Source organism: Cornus florida, unplaced genomic scaffold, assembly GCF_030987335.1.
Source record: "Cornus florida cultivar Cherokee Brave unplaced genomic scaffold, ASM3098733v1 CherokeeBrave_3.0.0_Hap2_Chr05, whole genome shotgun sequence".
NCBI classification, from domain to species: domain Eukaryota; kingdom Viridiplantae; phylum Streptophyta; class Magnoliopsida; order Cornales; family Cornaceae; genus Cornus; species Cornus florida.
In genome coordinates, this window is record NW_026775575.1 from 80,896,203 (window position 1) to 80,913,882 (window position 17,680).

At 35.1% G+C, this 17,680-nt stretch overlaps 3 protein-coding genes and 1 non-coding gene across 5 annotated transcripts; 3 read left to right on the forward strand and 1 right to left on the reverse strand.

The window, feature by feature from the left end:
- Positions 1-2,581: 2,581 nt before the first annotated feature.
- Positions 2,582-4,315, forward strand: LOC132309553 (probable xyloglucan galactosyltransferase GT11). Its single transcript, XM_059807847.1, has one exon. It carries the CDS (start codon positions 2,582-2,584, stop codon positions 4,313-4,315), a length of 1,734 nt encoding a protein of 577 aa, XP_059663830.1.
- A 2,011-nt stretch (positions 4,316-6,326) lies between these two features.
- On the forward strand, positions 6,327-6,398 carry TRNAG-UCC (transfer RNA glycine (anticodon UCC)). Its single transcript has one exon. It is a non-coding gene; the product is annotated as a tRNA-Gly (tRNA).
- Positions 6,399-6,556: 158 nt separating this feature from the next.
- Positions 6,557-11,136, forward strand: LOC132307108 (PGR5-like protein 1B, chloroplastic). Of its 2 annotated transcripts, none has more exons than XM_059804776.1 (7): positions 6,557-6,899; positions 7,782-7,844; positions 7,942-8,028; positions 8,483-8,720; positions 9,727-9,800; positions 9,967-10,065; positions 10,769-11,136. In XM_059804776.1, exons 1-7 carry the CDS (start codon positions 6,651-6,653, stop codon positions 10,853-10,855), a joined length of 897 nt encoding a protein of 298 aa, XP_059660759.1. In that variant the 5' UTR covers positions 6,557-6,650; the 3' UTR covers positions 10,856-11,136. The 2 variants fall into 2 exon arrangements, with proteins under 2 accessions (XP_059660759.1, XP_059660760.1); XM_059804777.1 differs by having other exon boundaries at positions 6,696-6,937.
- A 379-nt stretch (positions 11,137-11,515) lies between these two features.
- Positions 11,516-16,829, reverse strand: LOC132307109 (uncharacterized). The gene is made up of 4 exons (XM_059804778.1): positions 16,505-16,829; positions 12,990-13,093; positions 11,890-12,019; positions 11,516-11,787 (listed from the first exon to the last, which is right to left on the reverse strand). Exons 1-4 carry the CDS (start codon positions 16,625-16,627, stop codon positions 11,749-11,751), a joined length of 396 nt encoding a protein of 131 aa, XP_059660761.1. The 5' UTR covers positions 16,628-16,829; the 3' UTR covers positions 11,516-11,748.
- Between the last annotated feature and the right edge of the window lie 851 nt (positions 16,830-17,680).

Genomic DNA, 17,680 nt, shown 5'->3' on the forward strand with positions numbered 1-17,680 from the left:
TCAAAAATTTTGCCTTAGTATTTTATGTTTACAAAATTTTAAATTTATTTTTATCCATATTTTTAATACTCGTAAATGATAAATCTTATTTTGATACACATGTTACATATATTATGATTCGTCTTTTCCCCGTTACTTTTGGCATGAAATAATTTTTTGTAATCAATTTTAACTTGTAGATTCATTTTCTTTTATTTTCTATTTCTAAATTTCACATTTTGTATATCCTATGGATTTTCATTATTATTCATTAGCTTAGTAAATTACTAAAATTACTTTTCTTCTTTTAATAATGATATTGACTTAGGATTCCTAAATGGGTCTCTACTTGTGTTAAATAGGCTTCCAAAATTTTTAAAAATAACTTAAAACTAATTTTTATAAAAATTTAATAAAATCACTAAAAACTCATTTTTATTGAGTTGTGTTGTAAAATGTACCAATAAACAAAAACTAAACAACTGCAATAAATGTTAAATTGATAGTCTGATACAAACCCGTTCATTATAGTTCATTAGATTTTGTTTTTGTTTACCTTATTGACAAAGTAATTATTTTGAACAACCTTTTTTGAGTACACAATTTTTAAACATAGTAGCTTGGCTTTGTGTAGACTCAGGTCTGATTCATTTACAAAATTCGTGATAAATTTACATTTGAACAGTCCTGGGTTTCAAGATATTGGCTTTTCAGTCCTTCACTCTTATTCAAAGCTCATTTTATCACCTATGGGTCTATGTGGGGATATCTAAGTATAAAGTACCGATAGACCCAATATTTTATGAGGCCCCAGTCGAATGCCAGGTCCAAAATATTTTGAATCCTAGTAATACGAAATTTTGGGCCCTAGGCAATCGCTTAGGTCACCTAAGCCTAGGGTCAGCCCTAGAGAGTATGTTTATCCGTTTTTTGTTAGGTATGAGTGATCTTGGTGATATCAAGTCATCCGTGTGGCCAATTGATGAAAATGTTATAAATTAATTTATAAACGACAATTTTAAACAGTTTTTTTTATCAAGTGTTGGGACCCATTCTCTAAATGGTGAATTTTTATTGATTTGATTCTTGACGTGACATGTCCAACTTATCCAATATCGAGAAATTATTAAATATTTTTTTTGGTCAATTTTTTTTATCAAGTGTTGGTGATCTAATCCAATAAAAATTAATGTTGAGATATTTTTTTTTGTAATATATTAATATATTCTTGTGAAGTCATTTTTTTAATTTGAGAGTCTAAATTTAACTGGTTCACTAAGCATCAATGAACGATGTAATAATTTCTCAACCAGCATATATGTGGTCAATCGGTGCGGATTGATCAAGCTTCTGATATTAATGCTAAAATCAGGATCACAACAATATCTGAGAGGCCAAGTATTAAAAGGTATAAAAGGCAGAATCTAATTACTTTTCCATTTTTGCGTAGAGTTCATGGCTTGCTGTGCTAGTAAAATGAATGGTCCGAGAATGTGACAACATGAGTTCAAATGTAGCCATTTTATGCAAGAGTAATAATGTAAAGCTAGATAGTTGGATCAATTTAAAGTAATAGTTGACATAATTATAATATTACTAATATTCTTGATTTGATCATGATATTAGCTTTTGTTTTGTATAAAATTAATGGAATTTATTCGATTATTTGACTCCTATGATTACTCTATGAGTAATGAAAAAATTCCACCACTACTAACAAATACGTATTATTCATTGAAAGAGGTTCATCCTATTTAATGAGTGAGTTAAAAATTACTTACCAAAAAAAACAGAGAATGAGATTAAAATCAGATATTACCCAAACAGCAGTCCAATCCAACGGTCGCGAATAGAACTAATGCTAAATTACCGTATCATATCAAACTGTTAATGAACCAGAAGAAATTAGGAAGATTGACCAATTTGGATTCGCTGTTACGAATCCTGATTTGCTCCTCATATTTAGAAGATTCCATAAAAAGAGTTTGAGCTTGAATGGTTCAATTTCAACTCTCCATCATTCAATTCCTGCATTTCTTTCAAAGAATTTGTGTACAGCTATTCAACATTTCGTAACCCAATTCATTTCATTTCTATCTGTATACATCAACACCTCTCATTTTTCGATTGGAGAAGATATTAGGTAAGCCAAACATACACATTTCTTTGAATTTCCATTATTCTTTTTCCTATTGCATCCCCAATGAACACTTTTTCTTGCATTGCTTTTCAAAGCATTTGCATACAACAATTCAAAATTTTGTAACCCAATTAGTTACTTGCTATAAACATCTCCACGTTCTTCTCATTCTTAGCTTCGAGAAGATATTCGATACGCCAAGCATACACGTTCTTCGAATTTTCATTATTCTTTTTCCTAATGCACCCTCTATGAACACTTTTTCCTGCATTGCTTTCAAAGCATTTGTGTACAGCCTATTCAAAATTCCGCAACCCAATTCATTAATTTTCTTGCTTTATAGATCCGTACCTTTTCATTCTTGGTTTCGAGAAGATATTAGGTGCACCAGGCACATGTGTCCTTCCGAGTTTCCATTATTCTCTTTCCTAATGCATCCTCTATGAACACTTCCCAGAATTGATGAATCAGCGGAGAAAATTATCTACAACAATCCGTCGTGAAAAGATGGATAATTTGCCACAGGTGGCGAGGTGTCGCAATAAGTTATGGTTCTTCGTCTTTGCCTTGTTTGTTCTTTGGTACTTCTTGCTTTACGTTTATGATTGGTCTTCAAATTACGGACTCACACCATTAGCTCATAGCCAAACAAATTCCGTAGAGCCTTCAGAATCTACAACATGGGTTGAAACTGTTGATCAAAAACAGATTATTGAGAAAAAATTGGAGCCAAGTAATCGAACATTCTTGTCAAAGAACGAATCAGCACATGAACATGATTATGATAGAGAAAATGAAGAAGAGCCAATCAAGAACAGCAATTGGGTTGATAAAAAAGCTAGTTTTTCACCACCCATTGTTGAAAAGATTAGTGAGCCAAAGCCTAGTGTTGATTCGTGTTCGGGTCGATACATATATGTTCATGATCTTCCTAGCAGATTCAACGAGGACTTGCTCAAGCAATGCAGGACACTTAACAAATGGACCAACATGTGCAAGCACATAATCAACGTGGGTCTTGGCAAGCCATTTCGTAGCTCTGGTTGGTTCGCGACGAATCAATTTGCATTAGAGATCATATTCCACAACAGGATGAAACAGTACAAGTGTTTGACAAATGATTCATCCAAGGCTTCAGCCATTTTTGTACCCTTTTATGCAGGGCTAGAAGTTTCTAGGCACCTATTTGATTATAACGCGTCAATGAGAGATTTAGGCTCTCTTGATTTGGTCAAGTGGCTTAGAGAAAAACCTGAGTGGAATGTCATGTATGGAAGAGACCATTTCTTCGTTGCAGGGCGAATAACTTGGGATTTCAGAAGAGCCCTAGACGAGGACTGGCTTTGGGGCAACAAGCTGATGATGTTGCCTGAGTCTAAGAACATGACAATCTTGACAATTGAATCGAGTCCTTGGAATAAAAATGACTTCGCGGTGCCATATCCGACATATTTCCATCCTTCCAGTGACAATGAGGTGTTCAGATGGCAAAGCAGGATGAGGAAACTGAAAAGGGGGTTCTTCTTTTCGTTTGTTGGTGCACCAAGGCCTAACATGGATGACTCTATCCGGAATGAGATCATCGACCAGTGCCTAAACTCGGAGAGGAAATGCAAGTTCCTCAGATGCACTGATATTGACAACAAGTGCAATAAGCCAGGTCTTGTGATGAAAATCTTTCAGAACTCTGTGTTCTGCTTGCAGCCTCCCGGGGACTCATTTACTAGGCGATCAACGTTTGATTCAATCTTGGCAGGGTGCATACCGGTGTTTTTCCATCCCGGTTCTGCTTACATTCAGTATCTATGGCATTTACCAAAGAATTTCAACAAGTACTCAGTGTTCATACCGGAGGACCTTAAAAACAGTAGTGTAAGGATTGAGAGGGTATTGCGCGGTTTTCGTAAAGCCGAGATAGTTGCAATGAGAGAGGAGGTTATAAAACTGATTCCCAAAGTGATTTACGCTGATCCAAGGTCTAGATTGAAGACACTCGAAGATGCATTTGACATAACAGTGAAGGGAGTTCTTGAGAGGGTGGAGACATTGAGGGAGGAAATGAGAGAGGGGAGGAATTCTAGCTTTGATTTCGACGAAGAATTTACTTGGAAGTACAATTTATTTGGAAAAATAGAAGGTAAACATGAATGGGATCGTTTGTTTAAAAGAACAGACAAACGAGTAAAGCAGTGGTAGGAAGAACAGAAAAGAGAATAGAACAAGACCAGAAGCCAAAACAACAACAAATTCGTACATTGTGTTTGGGAGCACCAAATCTGTGTCTTAGATTTGAAATTGGAGAAAATTTAATTTAGGTGTTCCCAAACATAGCTTTGGTTGTATTAGTTTCACAACACCTGCTAATGTCTTGGCTAAGACAGAACATATGTACTTCCTTCTTGCTGTGATCTGTATATATGTTTGTTTCTTGAGATTCCATGTTGCTTCTTCATATTTTTATTTACTAATATCTTTTATTTTTTATTTTTTGAGTGAAAAGAGTGTGTCTGAGAAACTGTAGTGGTGAACATCCTACTATTTTTGTGCTTTTGCTACTAAAATAAGAACGTGGTGTTCTGCAGGATGTTGTGTTTCATTAAGTATCTGCCACATCAGTTGGTACAAAATTCCGATTGACAGTTATGTCATTTTCTTTCTTCGTTCTAGATGTTAGTTTCCATCTACTGACCATTTCTCAATGTAGAGGAAGGCTATGATACTATCATCTAGCATCTACAGTATATCAATCTTGAATATTTCGTTTTCCCAAATGTTACTCCATTTGCTTGTCCACAAATTTGGTTGGATAAAAGAGAGTTTCGAGTTTTAGAAATATATTGGGATTATTACGGGGTTGTGGGCATGGTTCATCGTATCGTTCGATATGCGATTCTTTTTCAAGTTCGATACGTGATTCATATTGGTCAGTTTATATTGACTGTGTTCAGGTCTGTTACACCGCCATCGCGATTGATACCACGACCATACCGCGATCATGATCAATACCACAACCGTAACAAATAATGCGAACCATGATGGAATTAAAGTTATATTTTTTCCCAACTGCTTTTGGCAATCAAATGACACACAAAGACAATGAGTAAATTTGAATCTCAAGCATGAAAGAGCAGATACCATAAGAATAGAATTCCTGATTTATAAATTAGATACTATAATTCAAATGGTAATTGGACCAGCTTGATTTCTCTCTATTCTGCATTACTTTATTAAAGTGTTCTTCGCTTGTCACATCAAATAGAAGCATGAAACAGTGGAAAAAAAATAAAATTAACTTGTGGGTGTATAGGTATCAATTATTGGCGGGTATGACAAATATCGATAAAAACGCTGTAAAGAGAGTGTATCTTATCTATTACTGACAAAGAGCATATTGAAAGTTGGGAGTTCAAATCCAATAATTGTTCCTACATGTAAGACAGAAAGACTACATGTGCTCGGCGATAAATTAAAAAATGCTCTAAGATGTCGTTGTCACCATCATAAAAAAAATAAAAAAATAAATAGAGATTCTATCTATTGGATCTAAAGAGGATTCCCTCACTTATTATCATTATTCTTACCTTTATCTCCATATGAATGATCGAGTTTTATCACATGAAGAATATTCTTTCAATAGTTTCATTAATTTAATAAAACCATATAACCTTTACATGTTCTCTCATAAGCTATTATTTTCAATTCAATTTTAATTTCTAAGCCAGCAGAAGTACAAGCTCATTTTTTATGGAAAGAAATCTAAACATTGCAAGAGAGGACCATAATGGTAAGACTTACTGCTTCTAAGTGGTAGAGAGTTCTCATTATTGATACAAAATGCAAAGAAATCTAAAACTTGCAAGAGTGGAACATAAGGGCTTAAGTTGAGTGGTATTTCTTCTTTTTTCAAATGAGAGACCGAGAATTCTCATTATTGATACAACTTGATACATTATCCGTGTATTTGTATCAAAAGGGTCTCGATTGTAAAACTATTTGTCCTTATAATTTTATGAAATGTTCCCAAACGATTCTCTCCTTGCATAATTGAAAAATGGAGCAATGTTGTAATGATGTATTCTCGATATAAATGCATTGCACGAGCGTTATATTGTCGGTTTTATAAGCGCTGAAACTTGATTTGATGTGCACTGGATGGGAGTTTCCCAACAATCCAATATGATGGTTTATTTTGAGAAGTTGTACAGTTGCGTTTGTAGTCCAACGGTTAGGATAATTGCCTTCCAAGCAATAGACCCGGGTTCGACTCCCGGCAAACGCATATTAATAATTTTTTCGTAATTTTGTTTTCTTCTTATAAATTTAAAATTCCAATATCAACCACAAAACTGAAACAAAAATCAGCCAAAATGAATGAGAGCCTGAGAGGGTATTTTTGTCATAATTTGCTATAACTATAAAAGTCCCCACTTTCCAAATTTGTGGCCATTACATATTCCCGAGTCAAACATCCATTTCAACCGCATGTTTTACTCAGCTTCTCACCACCAGAACAGCTTCTGATCAGCCACTCATGTCGGCCGGCACGAGCGTCACCGTCCCTCGTCACGTGATCGGTTCAACTGCCGTTGAACTCTGCAGAAGCAGCCGAACCGGCACTCCGTTCTCGGTTCGGTTCTCCACGAGGAGCGGTGTTGTGTCCACTCGACGCGAGCGCGAGCCACCGTCGCCGTCGTCCTCCCTCGCCCAGGGGCCGTCATGCATCTTCGTTGGCCCAATCGAGTCCGCAAGCAAAGAAACTCTCGAAGCCCTCTATCGTCAAGTAATTTCACTACATCTCACTTTCTGTCTGACCCAAAAGTAAGGGCTTGAAATTCATGTTTCGTTTTAATATATAATACCTTTCTTTCTATGTAATTGTTATTTGTATTAGTCTCTGAACTTATGCCTTGTATTGCTTGGTAAACCATAGATTATCATTACACTAGAAATGACATATGCATATTGAACGTCAAGCAATCAATTAAATCTGGAAAAAGGAAATTTTGAGAAAAAAAGCTAACAAAAGCACATCGTGCTAATGATATGCTTCTCCACAAAAAGTTGACACTAGGTTTGATTACAATTATGCCATGCTTGTTTGGGAGCTCCGAATCGGCTCCTTGGATTTGGAATTGGAGAAAATTTAGTTCAGGTTTAAACTGAAATTTCTCCAATTCCAAGGTGAGGATTCAATGCTTCCAAACAGAACATTATAGTTTTTGCATAGAGTGTCCCTGGAAGGAAAACTATTATAGCATCTTCACCCCTAAAGTTTACCACTTGTAGGATATACTATAAATCCTGTCCGGAATGATAACGATGACCTGTTGGACTCATATATGAAGGGATTATGAATTTACAATAACCCTCGCATTTACACTGAGTGCAATGTTAGTAGTATTGTAGTTACGATGATCTCTTTCATTTACAAAATAACATCCTTCTCATTGATTTGACTGTTCTAGTTAATCTTAGATAATTTCTAATGAATTCCCCAGTATAGAAACTAAATTGTGATTGTAATAAGCAGTACTAACCTGAATAATAACTATTAATCTTTTCCCCCAATATAAATTAAGAATTAAGAAAAAAACTCCACTCTCTCTGAGTCTATGTCTTTGTGTGGCTCTCTCTCATGTGCTATTGCTTGCTCCTGTCTTAGGCACGGGATTCATATTACAGCGGGAAGCCTTTGATAGTTGATGATATGTTTGATAGAGTAGAGGTAAGATTTACACACTACTTTGTCATCTGCAATCACTAGACGCTAACACATTGTGTTTATCCATTGAACTCATATAAGGAAAGTATTTTTGGAACAGTTGAAATTGAGGTGTTATGGTTCAAAATATGTTGTCAAGTATCCCCGTTGCAGTCTTAGGCGGCAGTCAACATATGCTGATGCTGAGGTAAATTTATTCATTTCTTGCATTGTGTACGGAAACATTGGAGTTTGACTTTATGCTATACTCATTCCTGAAATTAGCTTGCAAACTTCAAGGTTTTCATATTAGACTATTTTTTACAGGGAATCCTCACAAATGATGCATGTGTTTTTATGGGACATAGCCCAAAATCAGAAAAATGAATAGTTCTCTGCTACCATTTCCTTTTGGCAAACTCTCTGCTTACTCGACTTTCTGGTTATTATTATTATTTTTTTCCTGCATGAAAATCTTAAAAACACTATTCTGTTTGATGCTTTGGCATGGCCTATCTAATTTTTGAGATACTGAATCTGAATGCAGTGGATCAATTAGCTCTAAAATTGAATTGCTATACAATATGAGTGAATTTCTTTAAACAAGTAGGAGTGTTGGAATTTTCTCCACTTGAATATCGAATGACGTGGATGTAGGGCAGGAAGATCCTTCACAGGTTTTCGCATTAGCAAGCATATGGCTCCTGATTCTTGGTTTCGGCAGTTCAGTCTGTCTTATACCTATTGTCTACACTATCGGTCAAGCTTATCAAGATGCATTCAATTCAGGATTTTCCTACAGCAGCCAAGCATCTGCATTAGAGTTTCTTTCCACGCTGAATGGCATTCTTTTCATTGTATTGGGATCCGTGATTGGCTATCCAATTGCATCAGCATCTGGTAATAGTTTTGAAATACTCACTGATATATTTCTTTAAGCTTTCTTAACCTTGCACCACCCAACATGTGTTAACTAAATGGATTGAATATGACTTCACAGTTTTCTTTTTATACAATCCATTAAGTTGAGAAAAACTGCAAATTCTAACTGCATAGTTCTTTGATGAACTACAGTGTCAATTGATAGTATTTTCCTTTGTTTGGTTGGTTTTACTGTTTAAACCTTTTCATTTTATAAAATAAGCTGAAAAAAATCCATTACCTCAATACATAATGTTTTAAAAGAAAAGGATGCATTGCCAGAAGGGAAGTGTAGGCTCAACTGCTCAAGTCTTGGCTAGATGCATTACTTGTAGTCACTTATTGAAAAATTATACATTTTAAATTATATATCTTGCTTGTTTTCTAGGTTATGCCTGAAATTGGGGTAAGAATATAACATCTTAATCAAAATCAATTCCTGTTTGACAGATTATGTGTATTGTCTATGTTACTCTGTTATATTTTCCATGAAAATTCAAAGTTATTTGTCAGTTAATGCATAATCTGAGCATATTTCCCCACAAAATATATCAATTTCACCAATAATCAGCGGTTTAAAAAATCTGTATTTTTATTCTTGACCTTTTTTTGTAGTTTTCTTTTTTGGGTTAGTAGTTTCAACTTGAGGGTTTGTTTTAGTGTAGAGTTTTACGTAATGCTGTAGCTGTTGTATGGAATCAGATACAATCATGAAGACTTTTGGAGAATATCGTTACTGTTAAGGAAAACATTGAACATGCCATTTCTAAAATTTGAAAACAATATTACGTCTTGCTTAAAATGCTGTTACACAGCATGGGTGGCTGATGATGTGTAAAGCAGTTAATTGAACTTCCAGGTAAAATATTGTTCAAGGGCCTAGGTGTTATGGTATATGATTTATAATATTGTGTGTGCATAAGTAAATTATATTTAGTCTCTCATTATTGTTTCAATATCATCCTTCCTTGCGAACTACTTGCAGTTGGAGCACTACGAGGTCTATGGAGGAATGACTTGGTAGCATTAAAGGGCTCATGCCCAAATTGTGGGGAGGAGGTCAGTTTTAATAAAACAAGCTTTCATTCGTTCAAAATTTTGGAAGCTTTTTTTTTTTAATTTTTAATTTTTTACCTAGATTTTCTGTCATGATGAGAATCATATTTATGAGTCAACTTTCAATGTACCAATCCTTACAACTTGCACACCATCTATTTGTTTGCAGGTCTTTGCATTTGTGAGATCAGATCAGTCTAATAAATCCCCCCAGAAAGCGGATTGTCATGTATGTGAATGCTCTCTAGAATTCCGCACTAAGGTTGAGGTAATTATAGTTGATCTTGTTTATGCTAGATAATGCATGTTTCACATCCTCCCCCCGCCGCTGCACGGCTCAAACAAGTTGAGTTTGAGCTTGATGCTTATATAGTTGGATTTAGGCATGCATTCTTGCATACTTGACAAAAAATTGTGAACTTATTCCTCATAACATGACTACTTCCATCTGAAAGGATTGAAGGAATGCTCATTATCAAATTGAGGTGTGTAAATGGGAGTCTTAATTATATATGGACTTCTCACACATGTTATTCGTGAAAATATTTAAACAAAATATGTATATTAATTTTCTTTTGGACATTTAATAGTAACTACATATCATACCAAATGTCCATTATAGGCTTGGAAGTTGTGCATGTCAGTTCTGTTTTTTTCTTTTTTTTTTTTTTAGGTAAATGCTCTCTCTCCTCGCGCGCACACACACAAGTGGCCACTATGGGGCTCAAACCCCTCACCTCCCTTTTGAGGGAGGAGAGGTTAACGGTCCAGTGTGTCACAGTTCAGTGTGTTTTTTACCTTCTGGTTTTGTTGTCAATCAGTTCTCATTTTCCTATTTATCCTTATGCTTAGTTTGATTACAGATTAGACTAGGAGATTCGGCTTAGTTCTTGGTTCAGCATATTTCCCTTTTTTGGATCTTATTGCAATATTCAAACTAGGTTTGAAATTTTGCGTCATGACTTGTGCAGCAATCCCTTTCAAGCCTCGGTAGACAGTGGGTTTATGGCCGCATTTACTTGATTCGACGGAGAGGCAGACGGCAAAGATGCATTTGAGATTGGTGGCTGACATCCCTCCACTTGATTTGTGTGATTGCCAAGTCTTGTGTACAGTAGCATGAATCTATCGTTCCATATATATATATATATATATATATATATATTTTTTTTTTCATTTTGGCAAATTTTAATAATCCTAAAGGATTTTCTTTCTGTTTTTTTTTTTTTGTTTTTTCTCCCGACAATTTAATAGACAAAGACACATCTTGTACCATGATTGAATTCAAACCCGACCGATTCCGTCCTCTAAGCAATAAATAGTATCGTCTTGTTAACAAGTCTTATCAATGTCGAGCGACTGCATGACACCCTAGTTCTCAAAGTTGGCAGTACGGAGAGAATTCTTCCTGTTCTAAGCACGTCCCCGTCGCGTCTAATTGTGGATACAAAATTATATCCAAGATGTATAGGGAGAGAATTCCAGATATAAACACTCCAATATCATGGTGGGCCATTTTGTTAGATAAAATGTCAAAAAATGGTATACTTCTACAAAGACGTTGTCTTGGACGTGCACGCTATGCATGCTTAATTAAGAGATGAAATTCTTAAACTAAAGCAACGCATACGTGTGTATATACACACACACCAATAACCCATATATTGATTTCAATTTTTTGCTCCTTTAACAATTTCATTTCTAATTATAAAAAATGATTATCGAATAAATGTCATCAAAACTATTTATCATAAATAAAAACTTAGTGTGTTCATGAACTACAAAATTAGGTGGTTGCACAATCATTTTCTATGATTGTGGAAAAAAAAAATGTTCAAGGAAACTATGAAATTTCCTCAAATCTCAGACTAAAGTCGATCCTCATACAACTGAGCTAGATAATTCAACAAAATTCGGAGGGAGATGGTAGCTAAATCGAGAAGCTAGTCAATCAGAAGTGCATCAAGCTGTATACTACAATCCACGCAAGCTGACAACAGAAAAGGAGAAGCAAGCAAAGTTATTAACCAACGAAGGCCTCTTTTTTAATCTACTATTTTGTATTAAAGAGAGAGAACATCAGAATTAGTACCAGAAAGAGCGTAATAGAAGCAAAAAGCCCTTCTTGAAGTAGAGCGCCATGACCACCAAAATCTTCTTCGTCGATCTTTAGTGTCATTGCATAATAGCCATATACTATCCCAGAGGATATCATCAGAAACCTGAAACCGAAATCAGCATTTAAGTTGATAATGCAAGCTTCCAAATGGTGCAGCGAAAAGGTTTAACATATTAAGATAAGATGTCTGATGCATAATAGGTATGATCATTCATGTGCAACATAGTTTACAATTATCTAACAAATATTTCCTCTCAAGCAAGTGAGATTTACAAAAACACTTGAACCACCTAACAGACATTGAAAGAGAATACCTATGTTTCTTACCCACAACAATATTTTAACTTTTAGGATATTTGTAACGCTCAACTGGAGGAAATTATGAAGCATCAACCACTTAATGCACAGAATAGCCAAAAAATTTCTAAACAGATTCCAAGAAGCATGGAAGTAGCACAAGATAATCCCAATCAAACACCCCTGGAGATATTCTTTCTTATAGTGGAGAAAGCAAGCGGTTGTAGCTGTTTTATGTGTCTGTGGTTTTACAAAAATTACTTAACAAAAAAGGAAAGGTTATTCTTAAAGTGAAGATGTCAGTACATATTTGCTCCCTAAACCTGCCAACTTTATTTCCTCCAAAAAAATTACACAAGGGAGGTGAATGTGAAAAGAGTCAAAGAATCAACCAACCTGAACCTCCTTAAAAATTAAAAAGAAAAAAGAACAATCTACTTATCAAAAAAGATCTCAAAGAAATTCAAAGACATCTTGAAGAATTCTTCTATTGAAAGACAAAAATAAAACAATACAAACATTAATTCATGTCACTCGGTCAGATGTTTTAGGGAATGTTATAGCCACCATGAAGCGCATTAACCATTACATGAGCACATTCCCACGGCAACATACACACCAACCATGAGCCAACTATCATTAAACAATTGAATTGGATTCGGTTGGATGGTACCAATGAAATCGATTGTATGACTTTATGAAGCAAATAACTGAAAAAGAAATAACAATTTCCTTTAAATACTATAACCAAATAACTCATACAAGCATTAACTTACACGACAATCCAGACGCCCCCAACCAAAGGAATGGCACCCCATAGCATCCCACATACAAGGGCCACCACTTGTCGAATCCAATGCAATACATCTCCCAATTGGTCCTGCAAAGCATAACAATCAATACATTAAATAATCATGCAAGCAACCTGTCACAGCCAACCCTCCATGGCACATTTCAATTTCTTCTAAATACAATCAAAATTTTCAACATTAGTTGTACATCATATATATTAAGCACTTAAGGACATACATGACCTATTTTGACCGTCATAAAAAAAATTTAATAACCGATTTTATATGTCAAAAGAACTTTAATCCATGGTGAACAACCACCTCTCTCTCTCTCTCTCTCTCTCTCTATCTTTGTTCTCCGAAAAATCAAGCAAATGTATTGATAAGTTATATGTACATAGGTTTGGGCCTGCAAGGGTTAGGCCCATTCAATCAAGACGCATTACAAGTCATACAGAGGCATAAAAGGCCTGTTCAAGCCAATATTAGACTTAAAAAAAGGAGGAGCCCAGTAGCCCATGCCCAAATCAAATAACCTAAACTAACAGTTGCCTATGTGACTGTTAGAGAATGCCATTCAACCTTCCGATAAGCGGTTGGAGCTCTCTGCAGCTTCAGGCGAGAGCCCTTGCACATGGATCAGGAGGCCGTAAGGGTGGGCGAAGGCCCAGACACCCCATTCGTCAAGGATAGATTGTGACTCTGCACGTTCTCTGAACACCCCAGTAAAGAATTTCGAAGATATGGATGCCAAGATCTTCCCCAAGCACTGTATTCTGTGATGATCGGGTGGTTTGAGTATAATCTTGCACGCGTTCGCCCCAAATGTGGTAGACTGTGGAGAAAAGAGCCATTTTGCAAACATTGAACATGGGTCTATTTGGTTCCCAATGGAAGCTTTCTCATTCAATCAGCATGATCCATGAAGAAGGAAAAGAGATGGATCGACATTTCAGCTGAATAACAGGTCAAATTGGAGCAGAGAAAGAGCAAGAGAAAAAGAGGTGAGAATGGAATTGTTGATGAGAAAAGCAGATAAAACAAATGTTGGGGGTGTCTGAATTTAAGTGGCTCTTTCGATTAAGAGTTGGAAGGCTAGATAGGGCAGCCATCCACAAAATTAGCCTATGCGTAGGAATTGAGGCTTTATTCCAAATGAGGTGAGGCCAATTGAGACATTGTGGGGTAGGAGAGAGGGAGAATGTGATTGATGCCGTTGTGAATTGGCCATCAATAGAGGAAGTCCACTTGATTTGATCAGAGACCAAAGAGTTGGGTGTACTGAGTGTTAGGAAGAATGGGAAGATGGCATATAGAGCAGGTGAGAATGACCATCTCTTTCAATATATTTATGAAGTTATAAAAAGAAAAGGACACAGAAGTGAAAGAAAACCTCCATAATATCCCCATTTGTGTTATTACCACCAAATCTAATTAACTACTCCTATTAATAGGTGTTATTATATGATTAATCATAATAATAAGTGATAAATCCATGACCGAAAATACATTGTTGAGTGCAATAAGCAAAAAGTCAATAAGGCAATCCTAATAAATAGTCATCATTTGTTGATTTATACTACTTAATGAAGTAAGACATTTAGGCCCCTTAGTACGTGAATCAAAATCACTATATTCTGGAGTTCAGCAGGGGAGGCTGAGATCAACCCATCAGTGGGCCCCACCTGTTGTTGGGTTGATCCCAGCCCTCCCAAGTGCACTAAAGATATTTTGGTCCCTTGGTACATGTTTATCTGTTTTTTCTAGGAGTGCGCACAGTTCAATTTTGTTCAATTTAGAATGTGAATTAGAACAAAACCAATCATAGTCATTCCAACAAAATTGGAATTTGGAACCAAATTGAACTGGAGGAACCGCATAAATTAAATCAATCCGAACCGTCCAAAATCAGTTTGGATCTGTTTGGTTTCACGGATTGGGCTTAATTAAATAATTTAATAATGATAATTATATTAAATTAAACTTTACTTAAAACCTGGATAAAATTTTCTTCTAGTTCCTAGTCAATAGAACATTTATAGTTTCTAAAACCTACAAATAACAATTGTAATAAATATGCAAACTACCTATTTTATTAATCTATGTATGTGAATGATAATCAATGTTAGAAAGAGGGAAATATATATATAACCTTGATTAATATGTAGGAAAGTTATTAACTAATTAATTCAAAAAAAGATACATGTGTACAAGTATTACGGTACCATTTGCATTGGTATAGTTATTTTATGTCTAAATTGTGAACTGAACCAATTCTAACGGTTCCAAAATTTGGAACTGAAACTGCATCCTTGATGCACGGAAGCGAACCAAGTTGTATGGTCAGAGATAGTAGGAAATAATCAACTGCATAAAAGAAGAGATACAATGAGGTAAACAAGATGCATGTTGCTAGTGCCTCTTTCCAATTATCTACTAAGGGCCACTAAAATTATAACAAGTGAAGTGAGTACTATGCCAACTGATAATCGATTATCATTAGATGGATATGACACGGAGTAGTATCTGACTATCTTCCACTAAAGAAAGGCCACTGTTGGTTTCCCTTGTGGAAGACAAGTCAAAATTAAAAAAAAAAAAAGAAAAAAAAACTCCCATTTCTATTGAAGCACATCTCATAACTCCTTCCTTCATGGAAGATTTCATATTAGTGGTTCGGCATGACTCATGAGCAGTTTCATGGTTATAGACCATACACATACATATCATGCAAGGTAGAAACTAAGCAACCAACAACTAGTTTCTTCACGTTGAATTCCTACTGTGAGAAATTAGTTGCAGTATCATTTTTGCATAGATATGTGAAATTTGTTACCATTGCGCCTCTTTAATCCACAACCCAATTGCCATCTCGAAGTGTAATCCCCTTATCCTTATTCCTCGAACCAAACACCAAGCACAAAGAAGCAAAATAAGATGGCAAATAATCCTATCTTGTTTCCAACAGTCTGTGTGTTTGATTATTTGCAACATTAACCAATTACTACATAATATTAGCCTTAACCCACAGAGAAAATGACAGAGGAATCATTTCAGGCAAACATCAAGTCAAGAGCACATCATTTGTTCATGAGCACAAATAATTACACTTTAAGGCTATGTATTTACGCTTTGAACTACAGCAGATCTAGAAATGCAAAATAAAGTAACATACACACACGTACAAAAAAATTAGATCTAAATGTGCATCACAAATTTTCAGCATCGTCATTGAAAGTGCATAGCAACTTAAATACCATAATGAAAAGCAAAAGTTTATGAATGAAATTGAGGCTAGAACTGATGTAAAAAAGAATCATAAATTCAAGTGCACAGCAAACGTGTGTATGCGCTTGTTTGTGTGAGTGAGAGAGATACAGAGGAAAAATAAGATCTCGCGACTTCCATCCACCACACTAATTACAGATTGAATGGATATAAACCTAAATTCGAAAACGAACAATTCAACAACAACAACAGTGAATGTTGAGAGTTCAAACCTTATCCCAAGAAGCCTCTGGATCGAGCAATTTCGTGAACTTGAACGGAGACAAGTGACCGTTCTGATAATGGTGGTCGTGTTGTTGTTGAAGATCGAATTTCACCGATTTCTTCTCTTTCATACCGATAATTCTCAAATTTTCACAAATCAACCGCCACGAATTTCGAAAAACGAAAACAAATTTATACTGTAGGCGATAAAGTACAGAGAGAATGCCAAGCAGACTATGCTCAACGAATCGATGGATTGAGAAATGAGATTTGTCTGATTGTTGTTGGAATAATATCACGAAGTTTCGTTGTAGATCTGAAACAATTAGACCTGTACAGTATATATACAGTATGTATAGGATATGTATACTACTGGTACTATTAGATAAAGTGATTTGTGGGTTCCGCTGCATATGATTCCGTTTGTACGCCAGCACGTGATTTGACCGGCATTCCACGTTAAGAAGGTTGGCCCGGTTGGGAAATACGAGTAAACGGGATTGTGGGACCTAATCAACTCTAAAACAATGGATATTAAGGTGCAAACTTTAATCAATTAAAATCCATGTAGATCAAACCGAGGTATGGTTTCATTTTTTTATGATTTGGTGTGGTTATGATTTCAAAAATATTTTTTAAACGATTCATAAACGATTCGATTATGCATCAATATTTGCATTTTTTCGTTCTTAATATGTAATATATTCACGTATATGATATATATGCCTTGATCATATTTGTGTGACGTCAGAATCAATTAAATGAGAATCAATTAGATCAAACTAAATTAAGTCATCTTATAAATTATATACGAATATATATTTTATATTTTATAGACAATAGAAAAATAAAATTAATCTTTTAATAACTCAACTATACCATAATATATAATAAAAAATTATATTATAATATGAATTAAATTATATACAAATATATATATGATATATATTTTTAATTATATATATATTAAATTGAATTATAAAAAATCTAATAATCATAAAACCTAACCGTTCGGGTAAGTTCAATGGCGAGGTTCTCATGAATACATTCATAAATAAACAAACAGAAAAAAATACATTTGTAATAAAGATAATCAATCAAAGTGAATGAATTACTAATAATTAAATATATGTCACGTGGTGATGAGGCGGTCACGTTTGTGGTATCTACACATGGTTTGTTAT

Coding starts and splice junctions, on each gene's coding strand:
- LOC132309553 (XM_059807847.1), top strand. CDS start 2,582: ATGAATCAGCGGAGAAAATTATCTACAACAATCCGTCGTGAAAAGATG.
- LOC132307108 (XM_059804776.1), top strand. CDS start 6,651: ATGTCGGCCGGCACGAGCGTCACCGTCCCTCGTCACGTGATCGGTTCA. Junction 8,029..8,482: donor CAACATATGCTGATGCTGAG/GTAAATTTATTC, acceptor GATGTAGGGCAG/GAAGATCCTTCACAGGTTTT. Junction 10,066..10,768: donor AATTCCGCACTAAGGTTGAG/GTAATTATAGTT, acceptor TGACTTGTGCAG/CAATCCCTTTCAAGCCTCGG.
- LOC132307109 (XM_059804778.1), bottom strand. CDS start 16,627: ATGAAAGAGAAGAAATCGGTGAAATTCGATCTTCAACAACAACACGAC. Junction 13,094..16,504: donor CAGAGGCTTCTTGGGATAAG/GTTTGAACTCTC, acceptor TATGCTTTGCAG/GACCAATTGGGAGATGTATT. Junction 12,020..12,989: donor GGGGGCGTCTGGATTGTCGT/GTAAGTTAATGC, acceptor TTTCGGTTTCAG/GTTTCTGATGATATCCTCTG.